At 46.8% G+C, this 17378-nt stretch overlaps 1 protein-coding gene across 2 annotated transcripts in view; it reads left to right on the forward strand.

Annotated features, from left to right (window-relative positions):
* Positions 1–17378, forward strand: part of MTMR10 (myotubularin related protein 10) — a 136850-nt gene that overhangs the window by 64785 nt on the left and 54687 nt on the right. For both annotated transcript variants that reach the window (XM_033919527.1, XM_033919528.1), the window contains exons 7-8: positions 1671–1827; positions 10522–10609. In XM_033919527.1, the coding sequence (XP_033775418.1) occupies positions 1671–1827; positions 10522–10609 (245 nt within the window). The remainder of the gene's footprint in view (positions 1–1670; positions 1828–10521; positions 10610–17378) is intronic.

Consider the following 17378-nt stretch of genomic DNA (forward strand, 5'->3'; position numbering starts at 1 on the left):
TAGGGCTTCTTTTACAAAGGTGCGTTAGGGCCTTAATGCACGGAATAGCGCGCGCTAAATTGCCACACGCGCTAGACCTTAACGCCAGCATTGAGCTGGCGTTAGTTCTAGAAGCGTAGATCGGGTTTAGCCGCGCTAAAAACGCTAGCGCCACCTTAGTAAAAGGAGCCCTTAGTCCCATTTTGTTGTAAGTTTAAAGTCCTGCTACTTTAACCACTTATGCCCAGCTGCTGAAAGATTAGTTTGTCTAATTTTTTTAGGCTAGTTCAGGAATCATTTCTCTTAAGAGTGGTTGCCTGGATGCCTGGAATGCGCTCCAGAGAGAGGTGGTGGAGAGTAAAACTGTGACTGAGTTCAAAGAAGCGTGGGATGAACACAGAAGATTTAGAATCGGAAAATAATATTAAAGATTGAACTAGGCCAGTTACTGGGCAGACTTGCATGGTCTGTGTCTGTGTATGGCCGTTTGGAGGAGGATGGGCAGGGGAGGGCTTCAATGGCTGGGAGGGTGTAGATGGGCTGGAGTAAGTCTTAACAGAGATTTCGGCAGTTGGAACCCAAGCACAGTACCGGGTAAAGCTTTGGATTCTCGCCCAGAAATAGCTAAGAAGAAAAAAAAAAAAAATTTAAATTGAATCAGGTTGGGCAGACTGGATGGACCATTCGGGTCTTTATCTGCCGTCATCTACTAAGTTACTATGTATATGTAACTCTGGTTCTGCAACTAAGTCACAGTCAGTGAAAGTATGGAAACTTTTTTTTTTTCTTTTCTCTTTTACTTTCTTTTCACCACTAATGTAACTTTCCCCCTCCTTCTCTTGTCAACCACACTTTCATGTTTGTCATCGTCAAATGTCCTTAATGTCCACTTCCCATTTCCTCTTTTATTAATTTTACTATCTATAAGCATAATTTTACTTCTATTTTATCTTTTATTGTAAACCGGCTAGATACCCGTTGATGGTCAGTATATTAAAAATCAATAAAGTTGAAACTTGAACTTAAACTTGAAATGCAAAGCTTGAAATGGTGCTGGAAGAAAAGGTGAGGAGGGAGGTAGAAGACTGTGAGATGGATGATGGTAAAGGACATAAGCCAAATTTTATATAAAACCTTTTAGAATCACAATGTGATTATAAGAGTAGACTACTTAGCATTTTCTGATTGCATCTCTAGAGCACTGCTTCTCAAATTGCAGGACCACTCTTCCCCGTCAGGACTTCTACTGCACTGATGCCCAGCATTGATCTTACAGGTCCCCATCTCCTCCAGAGTAGGCTTCCTGGAGACCCTTTATTTGGCATAGGTTTCCATTCTATGAACACACACTAATTCTCAGGCACACTGTTGCCATCATTACTTCTGCAGCTGCTGCCTCCCTGCTTTGGATGAGTGGGGCAGGAGGAAGTAGGTGAGAGAAGGGAATGGGAGACCAGTTATTGTGTTTTCTTCATCCGAGGTCAGGCAAAGTCTCAGTTATTAAAAATGGGGTCATAGTGAATGAATCTTTGAGAAGCATTGCTTAGAGACATAGCCTTACTTTGTAGCAATTTGATCCTATAAAAAACATATATCACTGAGGTAAGAATCATAAAAGCAAGACGGGAAAGAAATGCATCAAAGAATTGTGTCAACAAATGAATATTGAAAATGAAATATGTCTTCAACAGACAAAATAAATGGAATAGATCCTGGAGGAGGAGGTGGAGAGACGCCAAAGACTCCTCTGTTTGAAACATACTCTGATTGGGACAGAGAGATTAAAAGGACAGGAGCGTCAGAATGGAGAGTGTGTTCAGTTAATGAGGGCTACATGATCTCAACTTGGTAAGTTCACTGTTTAAACCAATTATATTTTCTTATTTAAAATAATATTTTCCATTTGTTCACTTAATTGCCCTCTTTTATCATTCAGGCGGCATTTTCAGTAAAGTATTGAACAATGAAGCACCGTTAACATTGGCAACAGCACTGAAAGTGTATCATTTGAGTTGTAATTTGAGGTGTGTGGATAAGATGCTTTTGGACGTCCCTGGTTTTGAGCATATCAGACTAGAAATTTACCGTTCTAGTATGTTTCAAATTGAAGGGGCTTTCCTCTGGAACACTCTCCCATTGGAGATAATGAAGTATATGTTCAGTACTGCAATTTAGAAATCAGCTGAATGGGTTTCTATTCTCACAAGCTTTTGGCCTTTGATTTGTTATTGTTTATTATTTTATTTATGATATCTTTATTAATTCTTGGTGATAGCAACTACCAACAAACAGGCATGCAAGGCCAAAGACGAGGTAAATACAGCCATCAAGAAAAGCACTTTAAAGCCTTTCAGGAATTATTGTCAAGAATAAATCGGGTATAACACAAAAATATTACCCACCCAATAACTGATACACAATCTAGCAGAAAGTTACATAGGGCTAGATGCACTAAAGTCAGTCGGTAATACTGACTGGATCGCTGTTGGCCAATTCTCTGGCCCACTGTGGACCAGCGATCGATGCGCTACCAAGTTTGAATGCAAATGATTTGCATTCAAACCTGACAGATCAATCACTCAGTGAGCAATTGACACATGCGCAGAGCCCTAACAGCAGTGACAGGGGAAGCAGCCTCCTGTCACTGCTGTTAAGACTTCTTTTTTTTTTTAATGGCATAGATGTTGTGCATGTGTTACACACACACAAACTGCCCCATTTAAGAAAAGAAAAGAAAGTTTTCCTACCAAGAAGGGACTTCCGGTAATTTCACCAGCCAAGAAGGAGGGATAGAGTGGTAGCTCTAACCTCTGGAAGTGAATTGCTTCTTCTCATCCGTATGAACAGGCTTTGAATTTGCCTTACTATTCACAAAAAGAGCTTTGGAGTAGTGCTGTGAGCGAATATGCCGTCTAAAAAGAAATTTGAGGATGGTAGACAGCAGGAGAAGAGATCAGAGAAAAGGCCTCCAGTATGTCAATGCGTGAGTCAGTAGAGAGCGTGTATGAAGAGGAGTCGGAGCGGGGAGCCTCCCCTAGACTTCAACCCATGAAAAATTCAGCAGCACAGTTGTCACTGAAAAGTGGGTGGTGCATGTAAACCAGTCCCATATGTGTCGCATCCCACAAGCCCAGGAAAACCGTCGGAGGCTCAGTAAACCCCCTTAGATTTAGGGAACAGAGTGCGTAAGGGAAGCCTAGCACGTTTGCCCTGCCATAAGAATTTTGAGCGTTTTATCCAAAAACCACAGGTGCCTAGAAGTCAGTACCAGGGGGAGGATCCACCAGTATGTTGTAAAGATTATACCGGAGAGTGCAATGGGGAAATTATGCCAATCTGTTAATTTTGAGGTTGTATCCAGTATGCGAGGTTCTATATTTAAGGTGGGGAGGTTGTGTGGGGTATGATAATCCCTAGGTATTTTATGTGTCCAATTACCCAAGTCAAAGGGAACACTCCTTCACAAGCCTGCTGTACCTGCGGCTGCAGGGTTAACACCACTGATTTAAGGAGATTCAACTGGAGGCCAGAATAAAATCCAAATTCCTCCAGGATGCCCAGCATGGTGGACAAAGAGGATCACGGTTGCACTAAGGTGATTAATATGTCATTAGCCTAGGCTAGAATTTTCAGAGATGTGTGTCCTAATTTTCAGAGATGTGTGCCCCACGATGTCAGGATCCTGTGTGATAGTACGCAATATGGGTTCTAAAAATAGCATGAATAGTGAAGGGGGCATCTTTGGCAAGTGCCTCAGCTAATGGTAAAAAGGTCTGGACAAATGCCATTAACTAGCACTGCGGCTGTTGTTGCTTATTATTTCAATTTTTTCTGTTGATGTTTATTTTTGTATTTGATTTGTTTTATGTATGTATTTATGTTTACCATCTAGAACTGGTAGTGTGGTTTATGAATTTTTTTTTAAATAAAATCTATAAATATGGTTTTAAACTTAGATTGCAGCATTTGCTAAAAGACAAGGGGTTTGAAATATAAATGCAGTGAACGTTGAGAAAAACTCTATAACTTGCACCTTACATCAATCAAAAAAGCGTGGAGTGGCATAATCGAAAGGGACGTCTAAGTCCGTTTACGTCCATCTCGCAAGTCGTCCAAAGTTAAAAAGAGCTTAAGACACATGTTCGAAAGATATGTCCAACTTTTTTTTATTTCAAAAATCATCTAATTATACGTCTGCCGATCTGATCATCCAAGCCACTAAATCGTCCACTTTATACCACATTTTCGTCCAACTTTCCATCCAAGTCCAAAACGCCTAGAAGAAGTCCTGTTGGACGTTGGAGGGGTCTGCAAAGTGATGGACTGCACACCCAGACATGCCATCTAAATAGTGGGGTACCTTACAGGGCACTGCTGTGAACTTCACAAAAAGGGTGCCATAGCTTCTCCTCCCTACAGCTCCCTTATAGGTTACGGTGAGCCCCCCAAACCACCTCCAGAATCTCCTACACCCACTTATCTACCACCCCAATAGCCCTTATGGCTGCAGGAGCCACTTATATGCCAGTACAAAAGGGTTTGGGGGGTGTATAGGGGAGAGCACATGTTTCAATATCAGTGCAGTGATTACAGGGGATTATGGGCATGGGTCTATCTCTCTGTGGGTCTCTAACCCACCCCCAAGACGGTTTAAGACACCTCTGTGCAGCACGACTAGGCTTTCCTATGCCAGGCGGCCAGGTGATGATGGTCCGGAGGCAGAATTTTAAAGTTATGATTAAAATTTTTATGGGGGTGGGGGGTTGGTGATCACTGGGGTAGTGTGTGGGGGTCCGTTTTATGTGTTTCCAGTGCTTTATCTGGTGACTTTAGGTGGGGTTTTGTGACTTAGACCATGTTTTAAGTCAGTGGTTCCCAACCCTGTCCTGGAGGACCACCAGGCCAATCGGGTTTTCAGGCTAGCCCTAATGAAAATGCATGAGAGAGATTTGCATATAATGGAAGTGAGAGGCATGCAAATCTGCTCCATGCATATTCATTAGGGCTATCCTGAAAACCCGATTGGCCTGGTGGTCCTCCAGGACAGGGTTGGGAACCACTGGTCTAAGTCACAACGTCCAAGTTCCGTCGATCATGGGCTGTATAACTTTCGGTTATACATGCTGTACGACTAAGTCTAAGCCGGCCCACATCCCGCCCACCTCCCGCCCTCGACACGCTTCCCGAAACTCCCCGTTTAGCTTTGGTCGTTCAGCGGCACTATGAAGGCCTAGGTTGTTTAGAAATACATCCAAAACCCGTTTTTATTATCTGCACTTGGACGTTTTTGAGAAATGTTCGTCCAAGTGCTGACTTAGGCCGGGTTTTAGACGTTTTTCTCCTTCGTATATGAGCCCCATACTCTTTTCAGGTCTCAGGTTCAGTTCTGGTCTGAGTTTATAGTTTGAATATTTTCCACAAGTTTTTGTAGAATGCATAAACTTGAGTCCAGCTGCCACTGGAGTCATTGTACAGAGCTCTAAATAGCACAGAATACAAATGCCTCATAGAAATATTTAATATGCCAGCAGATGTGTACTGTAAGAGCTATGCAGTACAACTCAGTATTACTATCCTTTTCCTTTCCTCGCAGGACCTCTGCTTCTCTCATGCTTTGATCTCTGACACTTCTCATTTCTATCCCAACACTTTTTCTTAGCTGACTCCTGGCTTATCTTTTACAAGCATTCCAAAATCCTTCATTCTAGAGTTTGTTTTTGTAGAAAGTAACCGTAATTTCAATTTAGACACATCTCTGCAGGTAAAGCCCATACCTACCGTATTTTTTGCTCCATAAGACACACCTGCCCATAAGATGCAGCCTAGATTTAGAGGAGGAAAACAAGATAAAAAACATTCTGAACCAAATTCTTCCTGCCAGACTCTGTACCCAACAATCCTTGCCAGGCTCTGCACCCTGTTCCCCCTCCCTGCCAGGCTCTTTACCCTGTCCCCTATCTGGTGGTCTAGTGCTAGGCTGGGACCGGGCACAGGGCAGGCAGAACTAGTGACAGACAGATAGGCCTAGTGGCGAGCAAAACATTCTCGCAAATCGTGACTCGCAATCCGAGCATTGACTCGATTTGCGAGTCCCCCCTGCCCGCAAATGCTGCCCCCCTCCCCCCCCCCCGTGAACCGACATTGCCCCCCTCATGAGAATCTTGGAGAGAGGCGGGAGACAGAAGGTCTCTTCCTGTATGCATTATGCATAATGTCAATGTTTTGTAGTGACCCTCTGGACCAAGTTAATCTGGTTTATAACTTTTTTTGAAAGTACAGTGTCCAGAACTATAGTAAAGATTCTAAATGAGGTTTCACCATTGGCTTTTCCAATTTCATTATCTCCTCCTGTTTAGTTTAATTGCTTGAGGCAGTCCCCATTTTACAAACATCCAACTTACGTACAGGGTTCCTGCTCTATCTTTGGTGTCCCAACGTGCCCCTCTCCCTCCCTCCATTCTGCATCCCAAGTACATGTCTCCCTCCAGCGAGTGTTTACCTTCTGGCCGGCTCCCTCCTTCCAGCTGCAGTTTTTTCTCTGCGCAAAGCTGCGGGCTGTGGCTCCTACACACGTCCTGCAGCTGAGTTGGAAGCCTTCCCTCTGATGTAGGAGGAGCTTCCTCTGATGTCAGAGGGAAGACTTCCAGCTCAGCCGCGGGACACTCGTAGGAGCCGCTGCCGGCCAAATGATCACCATGTCCCCTTCTTTTAATTTAGGTTAATAACTGCTGTACCAGCCATTTAGAGTGTCTGGTACAGCAGTTTTTATATTATAGAAGGTGCTTTTGATGATGATTTTTTTGGGGGGTATTTATATTAGATTTATTTGTTACCTACAGAGGACTTCTTATTTTATTGTTAAAATAATTACATTAATTGTCAATATAACATCATTGAGGTTTAAAATGTTAGCTTTCAAAGTGCCTTTAAAGTGATTGGGTCTTGGCTGTGAAATCTTATTACACAAAAGAATTAGGCAAAAAGATGATCTAGAAAATTGAAGAAAGCATTGATGTTTTCTGGAAGTTTTTGGTTGATGGCAGGGAAGCAAAGTTTTGATAGCGCTGTTTGTTATGTTTTAGAATGGTAGCTCACTCAGCTAAAATTTCAGTACCGTATTTTCACGCAGATAACGCGCACCCGTGTAAAACGCGCACACGGGTATAGCGCACAGAAACCACGATTTTATGTACAAAAACTTTTGTATACCGCGCTCACGGGTATACCGCGCATGCAGCCCGACTGTCCTTTCGCCCGCCCCGACTCTCCTCTGGCCACCCCGACTCTCCTTTCGCCCTCCCCGACTCTCCGTGCGCTGTCCCGACTATCCGTTCACCCTCCCTGACTTTCCGTGCACTGCCCCGCCTCTCCGTGCGCTGTCCCGACTCTCCGTTCACCCGCCCTGACTTTCCGTGCACTGCCCCGACTCTCCGTGCGCTGTCCCGACTCTCCGTTCACCCTCCCTGACTTTCCGTGCACTGCCCCGACTCTCCGTGCGCTGTCCCGACTCTCCGTTCACCCTCCCTGACTTTCCGTGCACTGCCCCGACTCTCCGTGCGCTGTCCCGACTCTCCGTTCACCCTCCCTGACTTTCCGTGCACTGCCCCGCCTCTCCGTGCGCTGTCCCGACTCTCCGTTTACCCGCCCTGACTTTCCGTGCACTGCCCCGACTCTCCGTGCGCTGTCCCGACTCTCCGTTCACCCTCCCTGACTTTCCGTGCACTGCCCCGCCTCTCCGTGCGCTGTCCCGACTCTCCGTTCACCCGCGCTGACTTTCCGTGCACTGCCCCGCCTCTCCGTGCGCTGTCCCGACTCTCCGTTCACCCGCCCTGACTTTCCGTGCACTGCCCCGACTCTCCGTGCGCTGTCCCGACTCTCCGTTCACCCTCCCTGACTTTCAGTGCACTGCCCCGACTCTCCGTGCGCTGTCCCGACTCTCCGTTCACCCTCCCTGACTTTCCGTGCACTGCCCCGACTCTCCGTGCGCTGTCCCGACTCTCCGTTCACCCTCCCTGACTTTCCGTGCACTGCCCCGCCTCTCCGTGCGCTGTCCCGACTCTCCGTTCACCCGCCCTGACTTTCCGTGCACTGCCCCGACTCTCCGTGCGCTGTCCCGACTCTCCGTTCACCCTCCCTGACTTTCCGTGCACTGCCCCGCCTCTCCATGCGCTGTCCCGACTCTCCGTTCACCCGCCCTGACTTTCCGTGCACTGCCCCGCCTCTCCGTGCGCTGTCCCGACTCTCCGTTCACCCGCCCTGACTTTCCGTGCACTGCCCCGACTCTCCGTGTGCTGTCCCGACTCTCCGTTCACCCTCCCTGACTTTCCGTGCACTGCCCCGCCTCTCCGTGCGCTGTCCCGACTCTCCGTTCACCCTCCCTGACTTTCCGTGCACTGCCCCGACTCTCCGTGCGCTGTCCCGACTCTCCGTTCACCCTCCCTGACTTTCCGTGCACTGCCCCGACTCTCCATGCGCTGTCCCGACTCTCCGTTCACCCGCCCTGACTTTCCGTGCACTGCCCCGCCTCTCCGTGCGCTGTCCCGACTCTCCGTTCACCCGCCCTGACTTTCCGTGCACTGCCCCGACTCTCCGTTCACCCGCCCTGACTTTCCGTGCACTGCCCCGCCTCTCCGTGCGCTGTCCCGACTCTCTGTTCACCCGCCCTGACTTTCCGTGCACTGCCCCGCCTCTCCGTGCGCTGTCCCGACTCTCCGTTCACCCGCCCTGACTTTCCGTGCACTGCCCCGACTCTCCGTGCGCTGTCCCGACTCTCCGTTCACCCGCCCTGACTTTCCGTGCGCTGCCCCGCCTCGCCGTGCGCGGTCCCGACTCTCCTTTCGCCCCCAGGTGGGACCTAAGGCTCCAGGGCCTATTCTGATTGGCCCACGCGCCTTAGGCCCCACCAGTAGGCGGAGCTTTGGGACGGATGGGCCAATCCGGCCTCATTCCGTCGTTGGCTGCCTGCCGGACAGGCGGGTTTGGCTCCCGTCTGTCCGGCCAACTACCAAAGGTACGGGGAAGGGGGGTGGGGGTGTCGTGGGGGTCGGCCAGGGGGGGCGCGGGTCGGCTGGGGGGGCGGTCGGAGGTTCTTGGGGGGGGGGCGGTCGTTGGAGGGAGGGAGGTTTGCGTCGAGGGCAGGAGGGCCTGGGATCCTTCCTGCCCGTAATGTAGTGCGGGGTGGGGGTAGGGGGTCGCCGTGGCCAGGAGGGTTTGGGCTTCCTCCTGGCCCGATATTGTTGGGGAGTTGGGGAGTCGGCCGGGCAAGAGGGCTTGGGCTCCCTCTTGCTCCGATCGTGGATGCGGGTGCGGGTGGGAGCGCGTGCGAGCGGTCGTTCGGGGTGGGGGTGCGAGCGGTCCTGCTGGGGGGGGTGAATCGGGCGTCGGGCGGGGTGGGAACTATGTAAACAAATTTTTGTATACCGCGCTCATGCGTATAACGCGCGAGGGGTATGCGCGGTAGGTAAAAACGCGTATAACGCGCGCGTTATATGCGTGAAAATACGGTAATCTTGGGATGTATGTTATTAAACCTGATATACTGCTACTTCTAAACAAAGTTCAAAGCGGTTGGAATTAAGGAAAATTGGAGATTTTAGGATAGTTTGCAGTTTTAAAATATGTTCATTTCATGCATGAATCTGTATATTGCTACAAGTGAAAGCAGAAGTGATTAAATTTATAGTAAAGAAAATTTCTTTGTAGATGTGTGTGTTAACACATTTTCAACAGTAACTAGGAGGCACCAGTTTCCTGTGCTGACATTGTATATGGTGTTTCTCAAACATTTATTCAGTAGTGACCCTATTTTAACATTTGAATTTGATTTGACTCCAGATGATGATGAAAACAAAATAGCAGGCCTCCCTGTCCTTCCCCCACACATGTATGCAAAGTACAAAGGCTGTAATAACAGTGGTAGCAACTGTAGAAACCATCACCATAGAACCACATCAGTGTGCATTCATACTCTAGTACTTTGCAAGGATTTCCAGTCTAACAGGATGCCCACATGGAGGAGGAGGGAACAGGGCCTGTGAACATTTGATTCACAGACTCCATGCTGAATTCCACTACTGGACATGGGTTAAGGTGGAGGTCCAGTGAGACCCCCATCTATTTTGTCCCTTTTCACCAATGTGACCCAATTTAGGATCCCAACCTACAGTTTGTGAACCACTAGTGTATTGCATTTCTCACTAACTTTTTGTTACATTGAAAAACATTTTGACTGATGCTGTTGTAATTTATTCGAACACAGACCGCTACTGATAGATTTATGATATATGCATGTATAAAATAAAAGAGAAATAATCTGTCTGTTTTGTAGAGGAACTCACACTTAAGATTGTCACATATATTTATTATTTTAAAAACAATTTCAATGAAATAAAGTCACATAAATAATCTGTTGAAAAAAATCAGTTGATCTGTTTTGTTGTGATTTTATCTTTAATTTTCTTTATTTTTCCTTTCAAGCAATAATGCCATATAATTAAATATGAAGATAATAAATTTCTGTACATTATTTTTTTGTATTTTCAGTCTTCCAGAATATTTTGTAGTTCCCTCCTCCTTGGCAGATTTGGATTTGAAGCAGTATTCTCATTCTTTTGTTGGAAGACGAATGCCAGTAAGCATAGTTCTATTTCACCATTAATTAGGGTTGCAACACTCTGTTTGTTGCATGATAAATAAAAGTAAAATAGCATTGAGCTTCATTGCAGTCCACCTAGGGACATGCGTAAATTCTGTAGAGAAAGTAGCTTGAAGTTACATGGGTTTTATTATCATTGTTATTATTAAAATAATAATTATTCCAGTGCAATATGTGAGACACTCTGGATTTTTCACTCTGCCTCTGTTATACTTCACTGTGCTCTCTAGTCTCCTGTTTCTGTCAAGGTGCATTCTACCAGAAGTGTGGCTTCTTCATAGGCCGAAGCTAGAGCTGTCTCCCCTGAGGAGATTTGCAGAGCAGCAATGTGGTCTTCTCTTCACACATTTGCCAAGTTACACCAAATGGATGTAGCAATAAAACAGGACACTGTCTTTGGGTCCTCAGTCTTACGGGTCAGTGCAGCAAGCCCGCCCTAGCTTTTGGGGGACTGCTTTTGTGCGTCCCTACTGTCTAAAACAGGGGTGTCCAACCCCGTGACGTATTTTGTGCGGCCCCACTCGAGAGCGATGCAGCATTTTCCTCTGCCGCCCCCTGGTGTTTACCTTTTTGCAGGCTCCCTCCTCTGTCTTGCTGCAGTGTTCGCTCAAAGCCACGGACAGCGCTCCTATGTGCCTCCTGCGGCTGACCTGGAAGTGTTCCCTCTGATGTCGCGAAGTCAGAGAGAAGGCTTCCAGATCAGCCACAGGAGATGCATAGGAGCCGCTGTCCGCAGCTTTGAGCGAACACTGCAGCAAGACGGAGGAGGGAGCTGGTAAGTAGATAAACACCCACAGCACAGAAGGGACAGAGAAGGGGACATGTTAGGACTTGAGAGGGAGGGAGCACAAACAGGACAAATGATGGAAGGAAGGAGGGGCATGAACTTAGGACACAGAATGAAGGGAAAGAGGGAGGGGAGCATGAGCCATAAAATTGAAGAATGGAGGGAGTGAGGGAAAGAGATGCTGAGGTGAGGGAGAGAATAGAAAAGGAGAATTGGGTGTCTGAGAGAGGGAAAGAGATGGTGCACATGGAGAGATGAAGAAAGAGGAGAACTGTTGGGCAGAGAGAGGAGGGAGGGAGAGAGAGAATTATTGGACATGGTGGTGGGAGAGGAGTGAGGTAGCAATGCATGGGCGCGGAGAGAAGGGGGAGAACATGCTTGGCTGAGGAATCCTGGACTGTGTTTTTGTTGTTTTGTTTTGTTTTTTAAAGTACACAGGGAGAAGGTATTAAAAGAAGTGCCAGATTGGGCATGGGGGGAGAGCTTATGGGGCCAGAAATAGAGGACAGAGAGAAATGGTGGGCAATGGTGTGACGGGAGAGAAGTTGGACCCAGGGAGGTGTGGAGGAAGAGGGAAAGAGGTACTTGAAGGGATAACTGTTGGAAAGAGAAAGGGAGTAATGGTGGACCTGGGGAAGGGAGGCAGACAGGCAGGGGGAGAGATGGGATGGGGGCAGTTGGGAAGAGAAAGAGAGAGAAGTTGGATCTGGGGATGGAAGGGAGGGAGGGAGAAATGTTAGGCCTGTGGATGGAAGGCAGAGAGATGCAGCATCTCTCTTTTTTCCCCCTCCATTTCATTGTTCAGTATTAAGGGGAGTTAGCGCAAGAAGCCAATAACTTCAAACACTTTTATAAAAGGGAAAAAAACAGCTAAGGAGGCAGTGGGCCCTCTGGATGACCAAGGAAGAAGAGGGTGCATTAAGGACGATAAACAGATTGCTGATAGGCTAAATTCATTCTTTGCGTCTGTCTTTACCAAGGAGGACACTGCATTACTGCCCGAAGCAGAGAAAGTATTCAAGGGAGAAGATGAGGATAGCCTCACCACAGTGAATGTGGACTTGGATATGATATACAATCAGATCGACAAATTAAAAAGTGACAAGTCCCCTGGACCAGATGGAATTCACCCGAGAGTCCTAAAAGAACTTAAGGTAGAAATAGGAGAGTTATTACAATCCCTTGCTAATTTGTCAGTCAGAACAGGTCAAATACCAGACGACTGGAAGATAGCAAATGTCATCCCAATGTTCAAAAAAGGATGGAAAGGTGAACCAGGCAACTGTAGACCTGTGAGTCTTACGTCGGTTTCTGGGAAGATGGTAGAAGCACTAATCAAGGATAGTATAGTGCAACATTTGGATAATCATGATCTGATGAGAGCAAGTCAACACGGCTTCAGGAAGGGGAAGTCATGTCTGACGAACTTGCTACAATTTTTTGAGAAGGTGAACAAACACATCGATAGAGGAGACCCGGTGGACATAATATACTTGGACTTTCAGAAAGCATTCGACAAGGTCCCACATGCAAGGCTTATGAGAAAACTAGAATGCCATGGAATGGAGGGGGACATCCTAAGATGGATAGGTAGATGGCTGGAGAAAAGATTGCAGAGGGTAAGCATAAATGGGAAGTTCTCGGACTGGGAAAAGGTGACAAGCGGTGTGCACCAGGGCTCGGTTCTTGGGCCCATTTTGTTCAATATCTTCATAAATGACCTGGAAGAGAAAACAACAAGTAATATAATCAAGTTTGCAGATGACACGAAACTATGCCAGACAGTTGGGTCACTAATGGACATTGAAGAACTCCAAAGAGATTTGAACCAGCTAGAGAAATGGGCGGAAAAGTGGCAGATGAAGTTTAATATAGAGAAATGCAAAGTGATGCACCTGGGAAGGAAAAACAAGGAACATGAATATAAAATGTTAGGTGTGACATTGGGCAAGAGCGAACAAGAAAGGGATCTGGGGATACTGATTGACAGGACCCTGAAGCCGTCGGCGCAGTGCGAAGAAGGAGTAGATCGGCGGACATCATAATGCCGCTTTACAGAGCAATGGTCAGACCACACCTGGAGTACTGTGTCCAGCACTGGTCTCCCTACCTAAAGAAGGATGTGACCCTGCTGGAGAGGGTGCAGAGGCAAGCCACAAAGCTAATAAAAGGTATGGGAAATTTGAGCTACAAAGAACGCCTCAGAAAACTGGGCTTATTCACCCTTGAGAAGAGAAGACTGCGAGGGGATATGATAGAGACTTATAAAATAATAAAAGGATTCGACAAAATAGAGCGAGAAGCATCGTTATTCACGTTGTCAAATGTGAATCAGACAAGAGGCCATGGACTGAAGTTGAGAGGCGACAGGCTCAGGACAAATACCAGGAAGTTCTGTTTCACGCAGCAAGTGGTGGACACTTGGAATGCTCTCCCAGAAGAGGTTGTGACGGAAACCACCATTCTGGGTTTCAAGGGCAAGTTGGATGCACACCTTCTTGCAAATCACATTGATGGATACGGATAAACAGGTCTTCATCGGGGAACACCTGGCTTGGCCTCCACATGTGCGGGTCACCGGACTGGATGGACCAAAGGTCTGATTCGGTGAAGGCGTTTCTTATGTTCTTATGTTCTAAGGGGGGAGGGAAGAAAATAAACAGAAAAGAGAGGGAGCAAAATGTTGGACCATGGGGAAGAGGAGGAGAGATGGACCCATGGGAGGGCAGGAAGGAAGAGAGCTAGGATAAGAAGATGCTAGGAGATGGAAAGAAAGGGACAGGGAGTTATAGCCTGACCAGAGGAGAGAGGGAGGGGGATTCTGAAAGTGGTGAGCCATGTGAATGAGGTCGAAAGGGAGATGACAAGATGAATGAGAGAGCAGTGAGTACAGTAGTAGAAATGTGGTAATGGGGAGTAGATAGCAGGAAATAGGCAGGGAAAGGAGTGAGATGGGAAATGGGAGAGCTAGGGACTGAAAGAAGATGGAGAATTGAGAGATAGCTGAACATTTAAAAAGAAGGGTGAGAAAGAAGGCAAGATTTGAGTGGACAGAGGCAAAAAAAGAAAAGAAAAAGTTAAGAAAGCTGAAAGGGAAATATCAATATGTTGGAGACAGGCATAAAAAGGAAATGGAACGAGAGAAGAGGAGAAAAAAATGGACAGCAGACACCGGAAAGAGAATTAGTTGAAGATAGACAAAAAGCAGAAAGAGAAACTGAGACCAAGATGATAGAAAAACAAATCATCCAGATAACAAGGTAGAAAAAATTGTTTTATTTTGAATTTATTAACTAGAATATGTTAGCTTTGGAATATGTGCATCACAGTTATTTTTGTATTCAGTAGCATAGTCGTATACAGTTGATTTGGGGGAGGGACTGGAGGCCAAAATTAGTGGATGGGCACCAAAGTTTCTCCCTGCCTGAGTGCAATTTATAAATACTTGAGCTAGTGGGGATTTCCAAGCCCTGCCAACTTCCTCTAGTCTGGCAACTGAAAATCTCCAAGCTTTGCAGCCAATGACAATATCCTCAAGCTTCCACTGCTTTCATGCAGGCAGGGAGGAGGGAGGGCAGCAGCTCTGCAATATTACTGCCAGCTGCAGAAGTTGGTGGGGGAGGAGGTGGCCGTCAGTTGGTGAGGCTTGGGGATCCCTACTAGCTACTGCAGGGGAGATATTCATTTTGAGGGAGCCTAAGCTCAAAGTGGGAGGCCCAAAAAAGCAGTAATATTTACCCTGACTGAACGATCCTCCATGTGCGCTGCTGACAGCTGATTCAGCATCCCCGGTCTGATGAGGCTCACCTCTGAAGAGGCTCACTGTAGCTGTAATAGAAGTGAATGAGAGAACCAGGAGCGCATATCCCTGCTCATCAGAATGGGAATGTGGAAGCCTGTGGCTGCTCCCACTGTCAGCAGTGCACATGGAGGATCACTATATTAGTGATTGCAAATTTGGGACCTGCTCAACCTTTTTTTTGCTCATTGCTAGTGTTAGTGTTTGTGTGGCCCCAGAAAATTTTTTTCAACCAATGCGGCTCAGGGAAGACAAAAGGTTGGACACCCCTGGTCTAGAATGTCTCACCTATTGCACTGGAAAATAAGATTACCGTATTTTCACGCATATAACGCGCGCGTTATACACGATTTTACAAACCGAGCATAACCATGTGCGTTATATATGTGAGCGCATTATACAATTTTTTTTTTTCATTGCAATCTGGCATCCCTGCGAACCGGCATCCTCCCCCCCGCTCGCGTCACCCCCCCTCCCCTGCGATCCTACATCCCCCCGAGCACCGCAAAGACATCGCTTACCCCGATTGGGCACCAGCACCAATGCACAGGACGTGCCAGTGCCCGAAGATCCTCCCTCGCCTCGGAGAGAGCGAGACCAGAAGGCTTTGAGCATGCGCAAATGCTCAAAGCCCAGTCCAGCCCAGCACAGGGAAGAGGGAGGATCTCCCTCCACCGCCCAGCCCAGCCCAGGCGAGGGAGGATCTTCGGATACTGGCACTGGCACATCCTGTGCATTGGTGCTGGTCCAGTACCCAATCGGGGTAAACGATGTCTTTGCGATGCTGGGGGGGATGTAGGATCGTGGGGGGGAGGGGGGTGACGCGAGCTGGGGGGGGGGAGGATGCCAGTTCGCAGGGCCAGAAGAGGGAGTAAGCGGGGGTGGTGGGAGGAGGTTTTAGCAGCATGCGCGGTATACGCGTGTGCGTGCTATATAGAATTTTTTTTACATAAATGCGTTGTTCCCGCGCGCTATACGCATATGCGTGTTATACACATATGCGCGTTATATGCGTGAAAATATGGTATGTACTTATCCTGGTAAGCTCTTTTCCAGTAGATAGGTGAGACATTCTACACTTCCGCCCTGTCCTTCCTGTGCCTGCTTAAAGTTTTCATTCTGTTTATGCTTCTCCAAACTGATTATTGGATGTCTGTCAGCCCTTGGAGGCTGGGAAGAATTTGTATATATGTTTGAATTTATTAGGGAGTAGTTTCTGAGCTCCTTTGAAGCCTATGTTGGTAGTTAATGGTACTGTTTAGTTACTGTTTGAGCAGAACACTTTGTTTAAGCCTGTTGCTACAGGTATTCCGCGCGTTAAACCGCTACCACGCCTTTGTAAATGGACCCCTAAGTGCTTGGGTACTAACTGAAGGTGGAGCTAGAGAGCACAGTGAAGTATAACAGAGGCAGAGTAAAAAATTTGGAGTGGATTCCTTAAGCATGCGGCTAAAGGGAAATAACCCTACTGTCTAGAATGTCTTGCCTATCTGCTGGAGAAGAGCTTACCAGGATAAGTACATAATCTCCTATTTGTCTTATAATCAGAAATAGCATGTATACTTTGCTTACCAGTTTGGTTCTCAATCCTTTATTATGAATGTATCACCTGAAGAGTCACACTTTCTTCTGACAGGGGGCTATATTTGTGTATATCCCTAACAGAACTGGAAGTAAACGCAACCAAATATCCAATACAGAGCACTCTCAAAATTCTAGGAATACAATTAGACAGATGCTGCACAATGCAAACACAAATCCACAAAATCGTACAAAAAGCATTCTTCACCATGCGAAACCTAAGAAAAATAAGAAAATTCCTTACCAAAGAACACTACAAGCTCATTGTACAATCCGTCATACTTAGTACCTTAGATTACTGCAACAGCCTCTATCTACCTTGCCCAAACAACATGATAAAACAACTACAGACCGAACAAAATACTGCCATCAGACTCATCTACTCACTTAGCAAATTTGACCACATCACTCCCGCCTATGTAGACGCGCACTGGCTTCCGATAAAAGCAAGAACTCAGTTCAAATTCTATTGTCTACTATTTAAAGTAACCCATGGCACTGCCCCCAGCTACCTAAACAACCGCCTACACCGCTACCACTCACCCAGATCAAGGAGAACTCAGAACCTATTCACCTTC

Source organism: Geotrypetes seraphini, chromosome 14 (genome assembly GCF_902459505.1).
Source record: "Geotrypetes seraphini chromosome 14, aGeoSer1.1, whole genome shotgun sequence".
Lineage (NCBI taxonomy): Eukaryota > Metazoa > Chordata > Amphibia > Gymnophiona > Dermophiidae > Geotrypetes > Geotrypetes seraphini.